Source organism: Coccinella septempunctata, chromosome 4 (genome assembly GCF_907165205.1).
Source record: "Coccinella septempunctata chromosome 4, icCocSept1.1, whole genome shotgun sequence".
Classification (NCBI taxonomy): domain Eukaryota; kingdom Metazoa; phylum Arthropoda; class Insecta; order Coleoptera; family Coccinellidae; genus Coccinella; species Coccinella septempunctata.
This window is the reverse complement of record NC_058192.1, coordinates 49,659-68,025: the sequence shown is the minus strand read 5'-3', so window position 1 is coordinate 68,025 and position 18,367 is coordinate 49,659. Positions and strand designations below refer to the sequence as shown.

At 33.9% G+C, this 18,367-nt stretch overlaps 2 protein-coding genes across 4 annotated transcripts; both read left to right on the top strand.

Moving 5' to 3' along the window:
* The first annotated feature begins 473 nt into the window (after positions 1-473).
* LOC123310707 (trissin receptor) lies at positions 474-5,070 on the top strand. Of its 2 annotated transcripts, none has more exons than XM_044894326.1 (8): positions 474-505; positions 1,750-1,952; positions 2,602-2,746; positions 3,180-3,339; positions 3,514-3,714; positions 4,140-4,262; positions 4,499-4,764; positions 4,851-5,070. In XM_044894326.1, the coding sequence occupies exons 1-8, from the start codon at positions 489-491 to the stop codon at positions 5,002-5,004; spliced, it is 1,269 nt and encodes a 422-aa protein (XP_044750261.1). In that variant the 5' UTR covers positions 474-488; the 3' UTR covers positions 5,005-5,070. The 2 variants fall into 2 exon arrangements, with proteins under 2 accessions (XP_044750261.1, XP_044750262.1); XM_044894327.1 differs by lacking the exon at positions 474-505 and adding an exon at positions 1,182-1,577.
* A 4,356-nt stretch (positions 5,071-9,426) lies between these two features.
* On the top strand, positions 9,427-17,883 carry LOC123310706 (Krueppel homolog 1-like). 2 transcript variants are annotated; one of them, XM_044894325.1, is made up of 4 exons: positions 9,427-9,631; positions 14,310-14,533; positions 14,660-15,026; positions 15,134-17,883. In XM_044894325.1, the coding sequence occupies exons 2-4, from the start codon at positions 14,321-14,323 to the stop codon at positions 16,000-16,002; spliced, it is 1,449 nt and encodes a 482-aa protein (XP_044750260.1). In that variant the 5' UTR covers positions 9,427-9,631; positions 14,310-14,320; the 3' UTR covers positions 16,003-17,883. The 2 variants fall into 2 exon arrangements, with proteins under 2 accessions (XP_044750260.1, XP_044750259.1); XM_044894324.1 differs by lacking the exon at positions 9,427-9,631 and adding an exon at positions 12,299-12,910.
* Positions 17,884-18,367: the final 484 nt, after the last annotated feature.

The following is an 18,367-nucleotide window of genomic DNA, read 5'->3' as shown; positions in this document are numbered from 1 at the left end:
AAGGAGTACATTTTCAGAAACTCCTTCAGGTTGACACGATATCTAACCAGAACATATATTTTCCCAGCAAGGCTTATTAGCTTAGATTTGGAAAAACGAATATGCAGGTTAGATATCATGTTGACCTGATTAGTTTCTGAAAATGCTGATTGCGTAATGGCTCCTCCTCTTGAGATCTGCAAAAAAAAATTTTTTTCCATTTCAAACAAGATAAAATTATCGGTACCTACTACCATTGAGTATAAATACTCAATACATTGAGGTTAATAAATCAATGGTACTACACTGGAATATGGAGAGTTACTAAGTTGTATGCATGTGCGGTTTGCGTTTACACAAACGCAAACTACACATGTTATGTTCTCAATAAATTTTATAGTGTAGTAATAAGGTTCGAGAAGTTTGTCTCAATCAAATCCTATAAGAGTTGATACATGTTGATTTAAAAGTCCAGGTGTCATAACTTCAGGAAGTGATATAGTTCTAAAATGAGAAGTTTTTTCAAGTAAAATATTTTCTTATCGAATTCCTTCGGAGATAAATGTTGTGGAATTTAATGTTTTTCCTCTTATTTTATAAATTTTAAACGAGTTGGGATCATAAATGTTTGAATTTGGAGGATTTAACTAGGAGGATTTCCAATACATATTTAGGCGGATCGGCCACCGAATGCGAAGTTGCGCGAAGCTGAGCATTTTCAGTACTAATATAATCGATAAGCTACGAATCGAGTGACGTAGCTCATCATTTAGCATTGAAAACTCTCAGCTTCGCTCAACTTCGCATTCGGTGGCCGATCTCCCTTATTTTTGACTTTCTACAAAACCCCAGTGGCGTAATATTGGGGGGTACCAATGGTATCATATCTTCAGTCGCTCCTTACGCCAATGAGGATAGGGGCTGCTTTGAACCATTTTCTGATTTTTTCGTGAAAAAATTATACTTCAAAGTTATCGAGATAACTTTGTAGAGTAGATATCCATATCCATCAGTATGACCGGAAGTCATAAATTGTTGCAAATATTTCAAAATGAAGAGTTCATTTGTCATCTCTATGTAGGTATAAAATTCCATAATATTTTTCAGCGTAAACTTTTAATGGGCACTCCTGATGGTGAGTGACATCCTGTATATAGTTATTTTCATGAAGTATATATGTATATTCCTATTGCCTCCAGTTATTCAAATATTTTTCTTGTACTCGTTTGAAGTAACCTATGTAAAATAAACCAAAAACACAGTCTTCATAAATTCCCCGCCTCCAATGCTATCGTAAAATCTTCAGGAAATAAACAGGTTGAAACAAACATTTTTTGGATTGGATCTTTTCAGTTCCTTCAGTATATCTTGATGATAATTGCGAGTGTATCATCGTTACTAGATAATTTTCTTTTTGGTAAAAGAAGGCGAATGCACCATTTTTTTTTTATTTCATAATATGATCGTTCGAAATTGGTCGGATGATTTATATAATAGAGACAATACAGCAACATATTCATAAATGAAAAGGCAAATATTAGTGTAGTTAATTGATTGCTAGTCCATAGGTATCGAAGGTTGCTGATGCTGAAGGATGAGTATGCATTAATGTTTTTTTTTTTCGTAATTGAGTCAATGTATCTATCGAAACCGAGGGTATTAAGGCAGACTTAGTAAAGTATACTTACCTAGTTTAGTTTCGTTCTGCTTAGGTTTTTTCTTCCAAAAACTAGCTCTTATTATTTTTCGTATACCTATTTGTTTTTACAGCATATATCGACAGGAAGAAACAGTGAAGGAAAGTAGTTTCAAATTTAAAATGAACATCTTCAGTTCGATTTCTTCTGAAAATGAATTATTCACACTTGAAGATAACGGTAATTCTGAGGATGACCATTACATATTCGATGAAAATTATGTAAGGATACTATTCTTTAGTTTGTATACGTTGGTCTTCTGTTTTTGCTTTTTTGGTGAGTAACTATAATTACTTTATTAATTTATACCTAATTAGAATTTATCTGAAATTTTTTTAACGGCATGCAGACAAATATTAAATCCAGAATCCCTAAAAAGGGTTCTTATTTTTCGTGCCCGATTGAAAAACTCCCTATAAGGACCCTAGGAAAAGATTTTTTCATCCTGAAAAATACCACACAATATTTCAGACTCCACAGAAGATAAGGCATACACAATTTTCAAGTTGCAATGTTTGTAAAGAAGGGATATAACATATCAGCTCTTTTATTTTACTTCCACCTACGACCGAGATAGCTTCCGCATATTACTATATTAGCAATAACATAATTTTGAACTCCACTTTTTTTCATGTTTCAATCATTTTTTTTGTTCACAGAAATGTTGTCTTGATATTTATATGGCGCTCAAATGATTACATTATGTGTTGCTAACATCTATTTACCTACCACAAAACCTGTTGAAACTACCCAGACTATACCTTTGTTCGAATTATTAGAAAAAAAAAATTATTTCAAGAGAACACATATTGACTCTTCAATAATGCTTCCATTTTCATTATATGAAAATGTGAAGTGCTACATGTACATGTAACGTGTACACTTACTAATAAGAGTATTTTGTAATTTCTTGTTTAATTTCCAGGAAATATCCTCATTATGTTTGTGATAATGTTGAATCGTCGTCTTAGGTCCATCACAAACTTTTTCCTCGCTAATTTAGCATTGGCTGATTTTTGTGTTGGTATATTTTGTATATATCAGAATTTTTTTATATACATCATCAAGAGGTGAGCACTATTTTCTTTTTTATCAGACATTTTGCTGCTTGGCTAGATTAAAGAGAAGCAACGCTGAATGCATGTCTATTGTAAGTCATAAAATCATTCACGACTTTCAAGTATACCTACCCTACATGCATACATCATGAAATCTAATTTGGCTGTAAAATGCCCAAAATCTATTGTGGTGTGAAATTTTTAAGATTCCAATAAAATATTGAAAGTCGCCTACAATTATAAGAAAAGTTATTGTTTGCTGAAATATGTAGGTATAGAATATGATTATGAAATACTCACCTGTTTGATCCTTATATAAGAAAAAGAGGTACAAGTTATGTTGAAGTAATTTCAGCTGACAGGTATTATTTTTAATACTCGTGGCACAGTTAATAGGTATATATATTATAGGTACCTACCTACTTAAGTGATCCTTTTATTTCAGTTGGTCGCTGGGGGAATTCCTTTGTAAGATGTATCTTTTCATCCAAACTCTGAGTAGTACAGCAAGTATATTAATATTAGTTGGTATTTGCGTTGAACGATACTTTGCAATAATTTATCCCATAATGAGTAAACGAATTCTCACCCCTAAACGTCTAAAAGTAACTATACATATCTATATATTATGAGTACCTACATAAAGTATATAATTATACACCTACATATATTACATACATGTATATTAATTAATATACAATTTCATATTTCCAATCTCCAAAATGGATTGATGAATCTGGAATACGAGTAGATAATAATAATTAAGTATTTTTTTTTAGATCAAGATGTTAATTATATGGGTCGTTTCAATGACATACAGTTCTCCCAGGTTCATTTTCGGTAAAACTATAATGAACGTTTTTTCGAATGGAAAGGGAAACGAAACGATATGTATAATGAACAGGCAAGAATATAATTCAGAGGTGTCGGATATTTTCCACTTTATTTTATTTTACTGCTTGCCGATGTTGATTTTATCAGTAAGTACCTACCCCGCGCGTATACTTATGCATAGGTACTTAGTGCTTATACATAGGTATTTAAATAAGTTGTTTCTAAGAATAATAAACAGAAAGAACAAAAATATCAAAGAAGACTGTCCTCAACTTGTGAAGGTTTTTTTTTAAAACGTCACAGATTGAAACTGGCTAAAATCAAATTGCCATCTTATTAGTGCAGGATGACGGTACGACATTTCATAGCTTCTTCCATGCAGCATCAATTTCTGATACATGAACTTATATCGAACCCTAGACAGCCGATGAAAATTACGATTTGTTTTTGAGGTCAAGTTTCAGGAGATGCAATAGTTGAAGGATGCTCTTTTTCTTACTTGGAAATTAGTAGGCCCGCGAACCTTGGCAAATTAAGGATCCTTTTTTACATTAAATTTTCATCTTTGCAGTCGTTATACACGAAAATTTCTTTATGCCTTTGGAGGAGTACAAAACAAGTGAAGAAAGCGCTAGATGCTTCCAATAAAAGCAAGAAATCCAACAGAAATATGGATGGGAATGATCGTTCCCAGGTAGGTAACAGATAAGATTTTCTATTTATTTTATAAATAATTTTCGATAAAAAAAGAGACACCAAGATTATTTTCTACGATTTCGATTTTGTAGTTTTCGGAACGAATTATTTGTTAGCTCAAAAATTTTATCTATATTGCAGGTACCTATATACATACCTATTTACTACTTTTAGTGGGAATGATCCTTTCATTTTCAAATAATGAACTGTTTTTATTTACTGTCCTTTTTTCAGTTGACCACCGCCGAACATCAACATTCGGGTCATAATGTTCTGAAAGCAAGAAGAGGAGTGATTAAAATGTTGATGATAGTAGTATTCTTCTTTGCTATATGCCATCTACCTTTCCACCTCAGAAAAATTTGTTTATATTGGTCATCTATTTACAAAGCTAGCACTGATCTGAGCGCAATCCTTACGCCTCTGACATTCCTGTCGACGTATTTAAATTCGGCTGTTAACCCCCTATTATATGCATTTTTATCGAACAACTTCAGGAGGTTTGTAAATTGCGGGACATGTTTTTTTCTTTTACTCATGATAGACGAACAAAATATTTTTTCTCAATCATATTCTTATTTTGCAGGGAGATACGGAGTATGATACGTTGCTTTGACAGCAAAAAAAAAAAAAAATATGATATTCATCTGAGACTGAGAGGTCAGCAATCCTCCCAATATACCTCCAAGACGAACAATTTCACTCAAACGGGATCTTACGATATTACCTCATCTCAATGATTTTATGAGTTGGATTTTGCTTTGTCCAAAAAAAATACACAAAATACATACAATAACCTAATTATTTTTTGATTGTCTCAAAATAAAAATTATTTTAATATAATTGTGGCCTTACACAGCCTTTATCCTCATTATCAACAGCGACGAGAGTTTTATTTAGCGTGAACTGATAGCTAAAACGGGATGAAAAAATATGATATTATAGTTTTAGGAATTTTTTCAACAATCTGCAGACACACAGGAAAACGAAGCGTCCAAGAATCTATATTTCATTCACCAAATGAATAAAATAAGAAATATGTTCATATATGTATTTAAAAACTTATTCCACATCATTTATATCCGTAAAGGTGAGTGTGCTAAGGGAAGAAGCTTTAAAAATAAGAAATTATGAGAAAGTTGTTCCTGTAAATGCCTTCTTGTATGTAAAGGTTAGGTCCGTCTTGAGTTCGTAGACCCTACGAACTTTTTCGGCAGTGGGAAGTTCATGTTCATGGCCACTCTCTAATCGGAATTTGTTCGTACCTTCACGTATCTCACAATAGAATTATAATATTCTTCCATCGGATGAATATAATATCTTATTTCAAAAAAGAATCAGTACAAATGCACATAAGATGATTTTTAAGTGCATCTAAAATTCTTCATTAATTTCATTTTGGAACTTGCAAACTTCTTTGGTTATTAATTGTGTTCAATCCAATATTAAACACACAAAGTCGCAGTTCATCATTAAAAGTACCTACCGCATAGTTCACTGATGAATTCAAGTATTCAACATACTCAGATACGTATTACCTACTAATATTAAGTGCGACAGCAAAAAAAATTCGTTTTGAAATTCAAGACATTAAAAAATAATCGAGTAAGTATACAGTGAGATGATCTTCAAATACTGCAGACATCTTTAACTTTCCTATATGTCCGCGGATGGATGCTTATTATACACAAGTATGTACTTATAACGATGATTGATGAATGTGGTAATTTCAGGAAGTGTAAGGTTTATTTTTTGTGATTAAATAGTAAATTTTATTATCGAAAAGAAAGGAGGGAAGATACAAGATCAAAGTCAATTGAATGCTTGTTATGAAATCATATTCCGATGATAATATGAATGAACGGATGGAAGAGTTGAAAATTATTATCCGAAACGTGACCACATCCGTGACAATGGCCTGGTCAAGGGAACTACAGATGCGGATGCAGCAAGCAGCAGGTTCATGAACACTCCAAAATTCAGTCAAGTTTTCAACCAAAAGCATTTTACGGAGAACAGAAACTGGGACAAGTGTAGAACGATCGGGCACGTGGACCCTTCCTTCTCCTTCACGTGCAGGGTCATTGAACCTCGAATTTTGGGGTCCAACCTAATCGAAAGCCATGTTGGCCCCCTCTTTATTGCGTTAGATACGACTGCTTTCCCTTTCTCTCAAATCGATCCGACTGAAGGGGAACGCACTTTTCGTTGGTGTTGTATTTTCCATTCCCAACTTCCTTCCTAAAGAACAAATTCTATCCAACATTATATTCTGCTACAGTCAAGTCACTGAATAACAGCTTGGGTGTTTCAACATTGCAGTTTGCCACACACAACATTCTTCAGTTCATAGCGCCTATTATATTATCGTTTCAACCAAATGTCTGTAATTTTTAGCTTTTAGACCGAAACTCATTGATGAAGAATTCGTAATAATATTCGTCAGTTGGAGCTAAAATTTTTAAAGAATCACGCGGTGAAGGTGTCTTTGGTATTGAACTGTTTAATAGAGTCACTTTAGAACGAACTTTCATAACTTTACATAGGTACTACTAACATGGCGAAAGCGATTGATAAAACTAGTGTTAGGTACCCTAGATCTGCAATTTCTGCAAATAGTAGGAAAATTAATTTGTTCCCTCGGAGCTGAGTTGACTAGGATGAGTGACCACTCTGATTATGACAAAGAGAGTATCAACTCTTTGGTAAGGGATTCGAAAATACGCGCTAGTCGATGTCACAGAGCTTATTGTCTCATGTCTGAGGCACGCTTCACAACTTTAGGTATATCCATAAAGGTACCTACTATGAACTTATGTTCATTAATTACACAATAATTAGTTACCACTAATTATTGTGTTGATTCGTGAATAGCCTCATAAGATGAAGAGTTCTTCTGGAGTGGTGTCCGAATGCTCGAGATAAATTAGAAAAAAATAATGTGTGAAGTGTTGGAGAATATTGTGAATTAAAAGAAATGTACCTATTGTTCTCTAGCGTTTCATTTTCATGCTGGTATACCTATATCAAACGATTTTCTCTGTTCATCTACATATAAAATTGATCGAATCCATTTACCTACCATTAAGAAAATAATAAATGATTCATTATGTTAAGATGCACAATGGAAAATATATTCCGTACGGATCTTAACTTGTTAATAATTCTCCTACTTATCAAAACAAATCTGCAGCTTGTACGAACGAATGAAAACCAGCCACAGCCAACTCTGGTTGAGATTGGTCAGGAAGCATGGTCGGAGTGTTGCGAATCCTAGGTCAGCGAGCCCCGAAATTATCTCAAGTTGTTGTTATACTCATTTTTTCCTGTATCTTCAGTACTTCCAATCTCAATAATCCAGCTGCATTCAAGATTGAGAAGAATGCAATTTTTCTCTAATAATCGAAAAAGGTTTGGAAATTGAAGAGATTGATCCATGCGCTAGACTTGAATGCGCACAGGGGGGTGGGGCAGAGGGGGTTTTGTGAGTAGGAAAGGCAACGTCCTCGAAAACGAGTGCCGAGCTGAGAGGCGAGTGACTAATGCTTTTATTTCTACACGTGGACTAGTCCCGTCCAGGGTTAATGTGCTTCGATGCAATTCGTTGAAATAATTACAAGTTTAAAAGAATTTCTTGTCTTTGATTAAGTGTTTCCTAATAATATCCGTATCGTGTTTAGATAGGTGATACTTCGTTTGAGTTTGTACAATATTGCTCTCTATATCATTACAATAAATAAAAAAATTAGCTGATCACATACGATAACTTAACTAACTCATTATTTTTTAAATTCAATATCAGTTTGAAAACTAAAGATGTGTTCAATACATAAAGGTACCTACTTACGTAACCTATATTTATTAAGGTTAATTTTTCAGCAGACAGTAAGATAGTATTGCCAGAAAAATTAAATTTTGCACGAACCTTCAAAATGTTATTTTAGTGTGAAAAACATACTACAATAGTTTTCAACTCGATAGGATCTGAAATGGTAGAGTAGGTACATATTATATTCCTTGGTTAGGAACGTGAGTATATAGGCTTTTTCTTGGAAAATATCCTGGGTAATTGGATTGAATGAATTGCATGTTGAAATACTTAGATAATTTTGAAAGTAATTAACATTATTTATGTAAAATTTGCGGAATGGGTATGGAATGGAAATATAAAACCACTTATAATACTGCGTTTAAGAATTCGATCATGAAACTGGACGTTAACCTAATATGAAAATGACATTAAAGAAAGCTTTAAGCTTTAACTGACTTCAAAATTGATTATAAAACTGGACGTAAGGATCGCCTTTGAACAACCAAATTTTCATCACATAGATCATTGATAGAGGAATAGGAACACCCGCATTTGGCTTTGACATACAGTCAAGTTCAAATATAGAAGAAAATATATCACAAATAACGCAGAATTCCAATATATGTATTAGGTAGTGGCAAGAAAAACTTTGATGCGGGAGCACCAACAGATTTGAACGTCACAGTACAATCTACAGAAAATTTGATATGTATTGAATTGCAAAAAATGTGTTCGACTTCTTCACAAACCACTACAAGTATTTCGCTATTAATTTCAATGTTGCAAACTTATATAAAGGCAAAAGAGTTAGTTTTGTCATTATCCACATAATGTTACGAAAGACCTGAATTGGTTTATGAATTCAAGTTAAATAAAAATCATGATTTCATCTACAAAAGGTGTCTCAACAAATTTGATTTCAGTACGGGTCGTAAATATCTGATGAATCAAAGAATAAAGAAGTGGAAAAATACGTATCTTTAGGTATTTTGAAGCAAAACGTAAAAAGCTTTCGATACAAACCAAATGATAAACAATGAAATTATCAACTTTTCCATTGCTCCGAGCCGCCCATCGTAGTTACTCTTATCTGGTACAAGTAATGCTCTCCACGAGTCAACAGAAACAACGACAATGTAGGTAATAAGTCAACAAAAATACTGTTTATCTCTTTAATACGGGTCCGACCGGATAGAAATGCCGCAGTGCTTCGCCTCCACGTGCTTTGAGTTCCACGAGGAAACCAAACCGAAGTGGTGGAGGAGTGAAAAACAGACGATCGGTTGTTTCCGGCCATGTTCGGCCTCACGAAGTTTGATTGAAGGGAGGTAAAAACATTCAGTTTGATTTCGTCTAAGTATGGTTCGGAATTATTTTTGATCCGTGCTTAATTGGAAAATCAAAAACCAAGTTTTCATTCTGACATCGTCAGAAAATAATTGTGCGAACGATTCAACCTTATTTGTTCTTCTTTTTGAATTTTTCAATTTTCTTGTTACTGGCAAACGTTATCGCAGCCTTCTGATTGTATCATATAACGAAAACAACAGAAATAAGTAAGTAGAATAAAAAGTTCATACCTACTATTATAGAAATCAACTGAATACATAACGGACAACACAGTATGTAAATCTTTTAAAAACTCCTGACCTTTCTCTACATCAAAATCATCCAATATTAACTAGTGATAGTGTTGTTGAAAGTTTCAATAACGATTCAGGGATCGATACTTTTTAGTAATAAAAAAACAATAATATAACTACATGGTCTACATGGGCTTTAGATATTTCCTAATTTTCAGGTTATTCGGGGTATTCCACAGAAATCTTATTTATCATTTTTTCGTTGAGCTATTTAGGAATTTTTTATCATCATATAATCATATATATATATATATATTTGAATATAGTATTTTTCTGGTATTAGTGTATCATCCAATCATTTTAAGTTTAACAATGTTGCCACGATTATCTTGCTATCTTGTGGTTCGATTTCGTAGTCCATGTTTATCTAGATTCGATTTTTTTCCTTTCCCTCATCGTTTTTGAAAGAATTCAATCATTTTGTGATGGTTTGAAAGTCGGAACGTTTCAAAATGCATTAAAAGTTTGCGATGAAATACATATGCGCTAAAAAAATTAATTGTCGAATAATATTTCTCCACATGAATTTGTAATATCTTGTTTACGAAAAAGTATTCTAAAAGCGTAACATGCTCTGTCAACATCAACAACCTGCAGGCTCGATAACAATAATGCAGGCGGGTCGTATTTTCTACCGATAATTTGCACAATCCCACAACGTCGCTAAAATCTAAACTGGTCGGCAAGGCGGACTGACTTGACGACCTACGTCTCTCAAAGTTGTCGAGGTCGGCGATCGTTGTAAAAAAGCGGTTACTGCTACACGTGGAGGCGAATGACTGCGGACGGTCGGCTCGTGTACTTTCAGTTCATTTTGGAGCGGCGCACTTTGGACCAAGATCGAATTGCACCAATCCTTCGCCTCACACACGCTTCCCAGCCTCGTGGCTAGAGCCGTCACAAATTCTTGTTTGGTATATATGGGACGTATTAAGGCGCATTAGGTATTTCTAACGACATTAGTTTTATTCTTGTGTAAGGTTGACGTTTTGTATGAGCGCAATTGAATCTTGTGAAATTTAGGTATTTGTTGTTTCGAACTTGTGATTTATATTTAGAAAATTTAAGCCGATAATCGAATTTCGAGTTCCTTATGTTCATAGTAGGTATTTAGTAGAAGAACAGCTCCTTGAAAAGTTGTAGTCAAGAAAGATAAGATCATTACTAGAAAAAATCATGTATTTCGAATATATTTTTTTAACAATTTCAGAATTTTGAATTTTGTCTCAGAACAATATTTTTTTTAACTAAAAATAAATGTACCAAAGAAAAATATGAGACATCTGTTCTGAAATTTCCAAAAACAGTTATCACTTCCAAAGGATATTGTTGTGATGGAATGTATTGAAAACATATTCAAAAACATGAGTAAATTGTTGATGTTCGATACCATAAGTATAACATTGATTTTCGAAGAGGTTTTATCAATAACAGAAACTTCCAAAGATCTATTTAAAATGAAAATAGTACATCATTTCAAGATCATCTTATATTTTCTTCTGAGACTGTTCTTGAATACATACAAAATCGTGTATCTTTATGAGAATTTAAATATTCATTAATGAATAAGATCTACATTTCCCCTCAAATATTTTTGGGCTTCTTTTTTCAAAAACGTCATCGAGACAGACCTGAAGTGTGCAATGTAACTATTTACAAAGTACCTACATACCTACACCTACATAATAAGAATCGACTGAATTTGTTATGAACAATCGAGAACAGTTTGAAATATTCACATTCCCAACATTGAGACTGGTCAAGTACAAAGTTACCCAGCAGATAATCATCTTATTCCGCCGATGACCTTCTTCTAGAAAGTTTATTAAATCTCTTCGGTTCGGAGAGAAAATCTCAACACCGGAGTGATTAATAAGTCAACCACGCACATTTATGCTCATAAGTTTTCATTTTATCAGAATATTAAAGAAATGCTTTCCCCATTTCATTCGTGTATTAGTTGTAAGAAAAATTTGGTATAGCCCAAATTCGAAAGCCTTAGTGAGTACCAAAAAAAGTTGAGACGAGAAGTTATAGTTGAATAGGCTAGACTGGTTGGTATGCAGGGTAGGCCATTATATTTCAAAAGCTTCATATTTATGAATATAGATAATGAATGTTTTATGCACAGAGAATTGATGATAGTTCAATAATAATAATTTATTTAATGGCTTAGCAGTGCTGCAGAATGTGACTGCACATTCTGCATACGTCCGACGCACCAGCGAAACCATACTTAAAATTTGTATGAAGATAATCAGATTATTCAAACAAAAACTGGAACTTCTTGAATCATTATCAATTTAACCAATTTGATTTTTATTGATTGTGACTATCAAAATAAATTCAAATTGAAGAAGCAAATGTAGTGATTTGAATGATGATTATAAAACATCATTAAACTGCACATTCAATAGAAGTTTGAGATCGTTAGTCTGAAGGCCGAATAAAATCAAAAATAGAACTTTCTTTATGAAGATTCCGATTCTTTCGGATGAATGGTTTTTGTTTTAAAATCATCAATAGTCATATTTGAGTTGATTCATTCCAGTGGGTTAGCCCATCTTTTCACGATTGATTTTTATTGTGATCGCTATAGTTATTATACGAATAAGATGAATCATTCTGATATATTTACGTTTCATAACAAAAGGAAGACAAAACAATATGTTTCAACAAAGGCTTCGATTTAATATCATTGAGAAATTGGGTTATTGTTTTCCAGCCGGGACTTGACACAAAAGAATTAACTATTAAATATTTGACTTATCTTTAACGGCCAGTCCGTCTCTGTTTGAGTATTATTATCGAAGGAAAGTGAGGGGGTGCTAGGTTTGGATTTTCGGGTTAACAACGCCGAGGTCAAAAACCGACCTAATGTTGTACCCCCACCACTCCCAAATATTGGTCCTACGCATTGCACACGCAATAGGAGGGGCCTAAACGCACCACTATTTTCGTTCATCGTACGCACTTGTCAACTTTTATCTTGCGCCGCCTGCATTCAAAAGCTGCATTTTACCCTGTTAAGTTGCGTTTGTACAACGTAAGCTATGCATTATTATCGGGCACCAAGTGTTACGTGATCATTATTTTTTAAGTGTTCAAAATTGGGTAATATGGACCAAAAAATAAACCCCGAAGAGTCGAATGCAGAAAATCAACAGACGAAATTGACTACAAATAAGAATGGTTAGTAGCACTGGAACGATTTTTCGTTTCGATTCAAAAGATACCATAAATTTTTTAGAGGTAAATTTTGAATGTTATCAACAATATAATTGAAAATTTAATTTCTGAACCATTTACCTGAAAAATGTTTCTATATATTCCACTACCCAAACAGAAGACCTAAAGAAAATAGATCGTTAAAATTAGAAATGAATTTTTTAAAACTGAATTGATATTGGGTCTCAGAAATTGTCTTATCAACATTCATGTTTAATCGTAGGCTTCGTCGCTTTTTCGAAGTTATCATAGTTTCGTTTTCAACAATTCAAATATCGATCTTTTTTGAAAAGGAAAGTGAAAACTGCGCAGGTCGAACAACCCATTTCACTATTTTGGAGTTATTCGGTCAAAGGCTTTGTTTTCGTTCGAGTTCATTGGTCACTTTATTTTGTTGATTGATTTCAGATGTCTAAGGTATCTTTCAATGAATAATGAAAAAAATCAGTAGAAATATTTTTTTTTTGTTGATTATGTGTTTCAATTCAGATCGAAATATAGGAATCCGTTTAAAAAATGATCAATCATCCTTATCATAACATCTATACTAAATCAGATCGATTTTTTCGCTCTTAACTGAACGACTGAGTTCAAATTCTGCCAAAAAAATTATTACTATCAGTTACTATCTAGTTTTCGCGACATGATAATGGATACATATTTTTTAAACAAAGATATAAGAAATATTGATTATGAAGTAGGTAGGTACCTAGGTAGCTGCGAGGTATGAATTGGTGGTAAACATAAGACTTTTCCTTCGGTTCTATTGAAATTAATTGGAAATACCTACAAACCCTCAAAATATCCGCCATTTTGATGATTAAAAAAGCTTTAAAAAAACAATTTAATTTTTTTATGATTTTGAATTTGATATTAATTTGCAGAAATATGTATAATCAATAGTATTATTCGTCTTTAACAATGATATACACCGTGCTAATCTGATCTGATCGTTTTTCTGGTGAAAACATTTGATGTGTTTTGCCATTTCTCTAAAATTTCAGAGATATATTAAGTAATATAATTTTAGATCCAATAAGATGAAAAAATTCTCTACTCTACAGTGAATTTAAATTTTTTCGAAAAAATAATGAATAATAACAATTCTTATGGTCTAGGTGCAACATTTTTTTTTTTCATTATGACAGCGATTCCTTTTTAGAATGGATGAAATTTAACCATACTGAAAACTGAATCACAACATATTCATTCGTAATATGAATTAAATTAAATTAAATTATAACTTCAGCATGAGTAGTAGTAGTTGATGAAACTGGTTGTAGTAAAAATCACATCCATTCAATCCTTTCAGTTTAACTTATCAGATATTACCAAACTCTAAGATGCTCCTTCATCATTCCAGAAAACTGGCAGATGCTTGAGATGGTGGGCTTCTACAACGAGACCTCCCTGTCCGTTTCTCCAATTCAACCGGTGGTAGAGGAGGTCCCTTTGGTCAAAAAAGTAGTATGCAGTCCTGACCTTCCACTAACAGATTTTACTGCAGCTCCAGTATCTACAAAATCGACTGAACAGAACGTCTGTATGATTTGCCAGAAGATGTTCAATAACAAATCTTCTCTTCAGGTAAGAACAATTCAAAATTGTACCTATAGGTAGGTACCTATATAAAAATGAATCAATGGAAGATTTTGAAATTAAAAAAAAATGCAAGAAAAAAATAGGTAGGTATCTAATGAAATGTTGTTTCAGACTCACCAAAGAAGTCACGGCGTTAAAGTGACTGAAGACCAATACCGGTGCAATATATGTTCGAAGACTTTCGCCGTACCGGCTAGATTAACTAGGCATTATCGCACACACACTGGTGAAAAACCCTTTAGGTGTGAGTTCTGTAACAAAAGTTTTAGTGTGAAGGAAAACCTGAGTGTACACAGAAGAATTCACACCAAAGAGAGACCGTACAAGTGTGAGGTCTGTTCTAGGGCTTTCGAGCATTCCGGAAAATTACATCGACATATGAGAATCCATACGGGAGAGAGACCGCATAAATGTACAGTTTGTTCAAAAACTTTTATCCAGTCTGGACAGCTCGTTATACATATGCGAACACATACAGGTAGGCGGTCTACATTCGTTATGATTGAATTAATGTGCTTATATGTATAGAGTATAGTTATAGATAGTGGTGGAATTGAGAGTTGAATGAATTTTTCTTAATTACAGGCGAAAAACCTTACGTCTGTCAAGTATGCCAAAAAGGCTTCACATGCAGCAAGCAGCTAAAGGTACATTCTAGGACTCACACGGGAGAAAAACCGTACTCGTGCGAAATTTGTGGAAAATCATTTGGATACAATCACGTCTTGAAACTACACCAAGTAGCACACTACGGTGAAAAAGTGTACAAGTGTACCATCTGTAACGATACCTTCAACTCTAAAAAATCGATGGAGGCTCATATCAAGAGCCACTCTGAGAACGTACCGACACCTCCAACATCAACATTTTCGAACGAATCGAGTTGTTCGAGTTTGGAAAAGGAAATTCGACAGGCACCATCTACGAGCCCCATTCCGAAGCAAGAATCGCCGATAAATTACGATTCAAACATCAGATATTACTTATACGCCAGAGATAGGAGTTATCTTTCTCCTGATTACGGCGTCCCATCTTCTGCGGGAGTCGAACTGCTGGCGGCTGCTGCTTCCGTCACCGAACAAGAAGATAGATACAGCAATTCCGATGTCTTCGACATGATAAAGAGTCCTCAAGATGTAATAGCAGTTCTTCGACATCCGGCCTATCTTACAGCTTCTCCTACCGTCCCTTATACACCCATAAACGCAGGAGATGACATAAGAAGAAGAGTAGAAGCTGCTCTGGCTGTCGATGAAATCCATTCCGAAGAAGACCCGATCTTGACACCACCAAGTTCTAATCCAGTCTCACCAGCACCCTCTCTATCACCCGATCCTGAGCTGAGCTTACCGCCGAGGAAGAGGTCGAAAATGATTCTAAAATCAATGGAGTCTTCAAAGGACCTGTCACCTGTCAGATACAGCTCGGTGATACATTATGCACGTGCTTCGTAATCGCATTAAGTAGGAATGAATGTCTTTGTTGCATGGCGTCCTTATGTATATTCACAGGGTGTTTCGAATCCGGGTGAAAATTACTTTCAGCATCGTTCTAGGGATACCTACATAATGAACTTGAGTACCTATATCTATTAGGTATCAAAGTGATAATATGGGTGTAGGCAGTTGAATGGGAATCATTCATTTTTTTCTTGATAGAAATACTGGCTATGCTCATTAGTCCACAGACTGATGATTATGTTATTTCATAGTACTATATTATACACATTATTATTTATCATCGTCATTATTTATATAAATGAGTAGTTCAGTTCCAATATTATTACAACATCATATGATAGTAAAACTGCTTGAAATCAAGAGAAGTTCTGTACGAATTTTCTCAAATATTCCAATATGTATATGCCGATGAAAGACGACTCGATGTTTTCTAACTAGTTGGAAAAATGTCAGTTTCAAAATTGAATGCAGTAAGACATTTTTGTCTTGATAGGTAACCGATCATGGCAAACACGGTTTTAAAATTAGGAATATCTGTCCCAGATCCAAAGTTTGCTTCGAATTCATTTAGTGAACTCAATTATTTGTTGTTTACCGAGTATTTGATGAAAGTTTCAATGAAAAAATACAATTGAAAATTATTCCTTATCAGTCAAGAATGACTAAGTCGGTGAAATCAGAATATCAGAAAAGACCGCATGTCAATTCTACATATTTATTGTTCAATATCTTTGAAAAATAGAGTGTTTCAACTGGTTAGAATAATAGTCCACCGGCTATTTCATAGCAAGTAAAAATTCTGCTGTAATATCGCCTATAATATATGAAAGAAGCATTCTTCAAAACACACATCTCAGGAATTCAATCAGCAAGCGTTTGAAGAATGTTTATTTCTTCTCCAGAAACATTATCCTGAACCTTTAAACAATATGTACAGCTTTGAATCAAGCCAAAAGTTCTCATTTATGAAGATGTCTAGAACAGTGCCAAAAGTAGATTTTTCCGCTGTTGTGCTGTAATCATTTATGTTGATGAGTATTCTATCGGTAGTGTGTGGAATAATTGTTTTTTGTTTTGTTTCTGTGATAAGACTGTCAAACAACGTTTTACCTCAAAACAGTGCCTGGGGCATAGCCCTCGCAATATACTTCGTTGTGAAGCTGAACTGAGATACAGTCAGTTTTGAGTAATTATTGTTAATAATAATAAGGAATAGGTGCTGAGGAAAAGGTCATCTCTATATTGACAATATGAAAACTTCGTTAGTCATCATAGTAATCGGTTTTTTGTCATTACCCCTAATTTCTTGTAATGCCATATTATAAGGGCTGATTTATCAATTTTCTGATGATAATGATCATAATAATTGACAAGTCAAGAAAATTTTCGAAATTCTGTATCCATCCAGTAAAAGTTTAGATACTTTGGTATACCTACCCCGCCCATTTCCTCAAACTGTTGAACTGATTCGTGAATCGCCGATAAGTTGCTACGGAAAATATAAAAAATGGCAACGAAATTTTCGAGTAATGGCAGTATATATCTTAATCATCTCGCATCATTATTCATTATCAGCACCATGTTATGATGTTTAATCCATTTTATTCTAGGAGCATAAAGTTAATGAATATTTTGTAACTGTAATTGTTCTTTTTTTTTTCGTTTTTCTAGGTAAATTGTAAAGTTTTTATAATATTGTGACATGCGCGTATTGTGTACTTCGATCTGATATATCTTTTTATCCGTAGTTGTCAGAAAGATCATGTACCAGTTCTTCCTTTCAAATGCGACAAATGAAGGGTTATTATTGTAAAATCCTACCTATCTTGTGAGGCAGAATATGTTAGTCGAAAAATATATTGGAAATGAAATGAGTTTTGAAAATGCCTTGTCTATTCCTTCATTCTCTTTTAACGCGCGTATCCTCATGTATATACAAGCAAGTGGTTTTCAAATCAGTCCATTTCAATTGACTGAAGTAGAACTAGTCAAAATCGCCTCATCGAAATATTTTTAAGATGTCGAAGTCAAGTCGGTATACCTAAACAATATTTTTAAGGATAGTATGGTTTCACAAAGACTCAATGCAATATCAAAATTCCTCGGGAATTCAGGAAATGGTCAACCAAGATTACAATACGATATATGTAGATATAGGTAGGGTACCTACATATGGCACCAAATGTGCTAAGCCTGGCCTAGCACACTCTCTAGTTAGATTGCCGTCATCCTGGTCATCCAGGTTCTACTCTGTAATCTGTGATCCTGGTTAAAGAGGCTGCTAGCAGGGTGGTCATATGATCACCAAGAATGAATCACTCGTACATTTCGTTGTCGAGTCGATAAGTTTCGCAAAAAT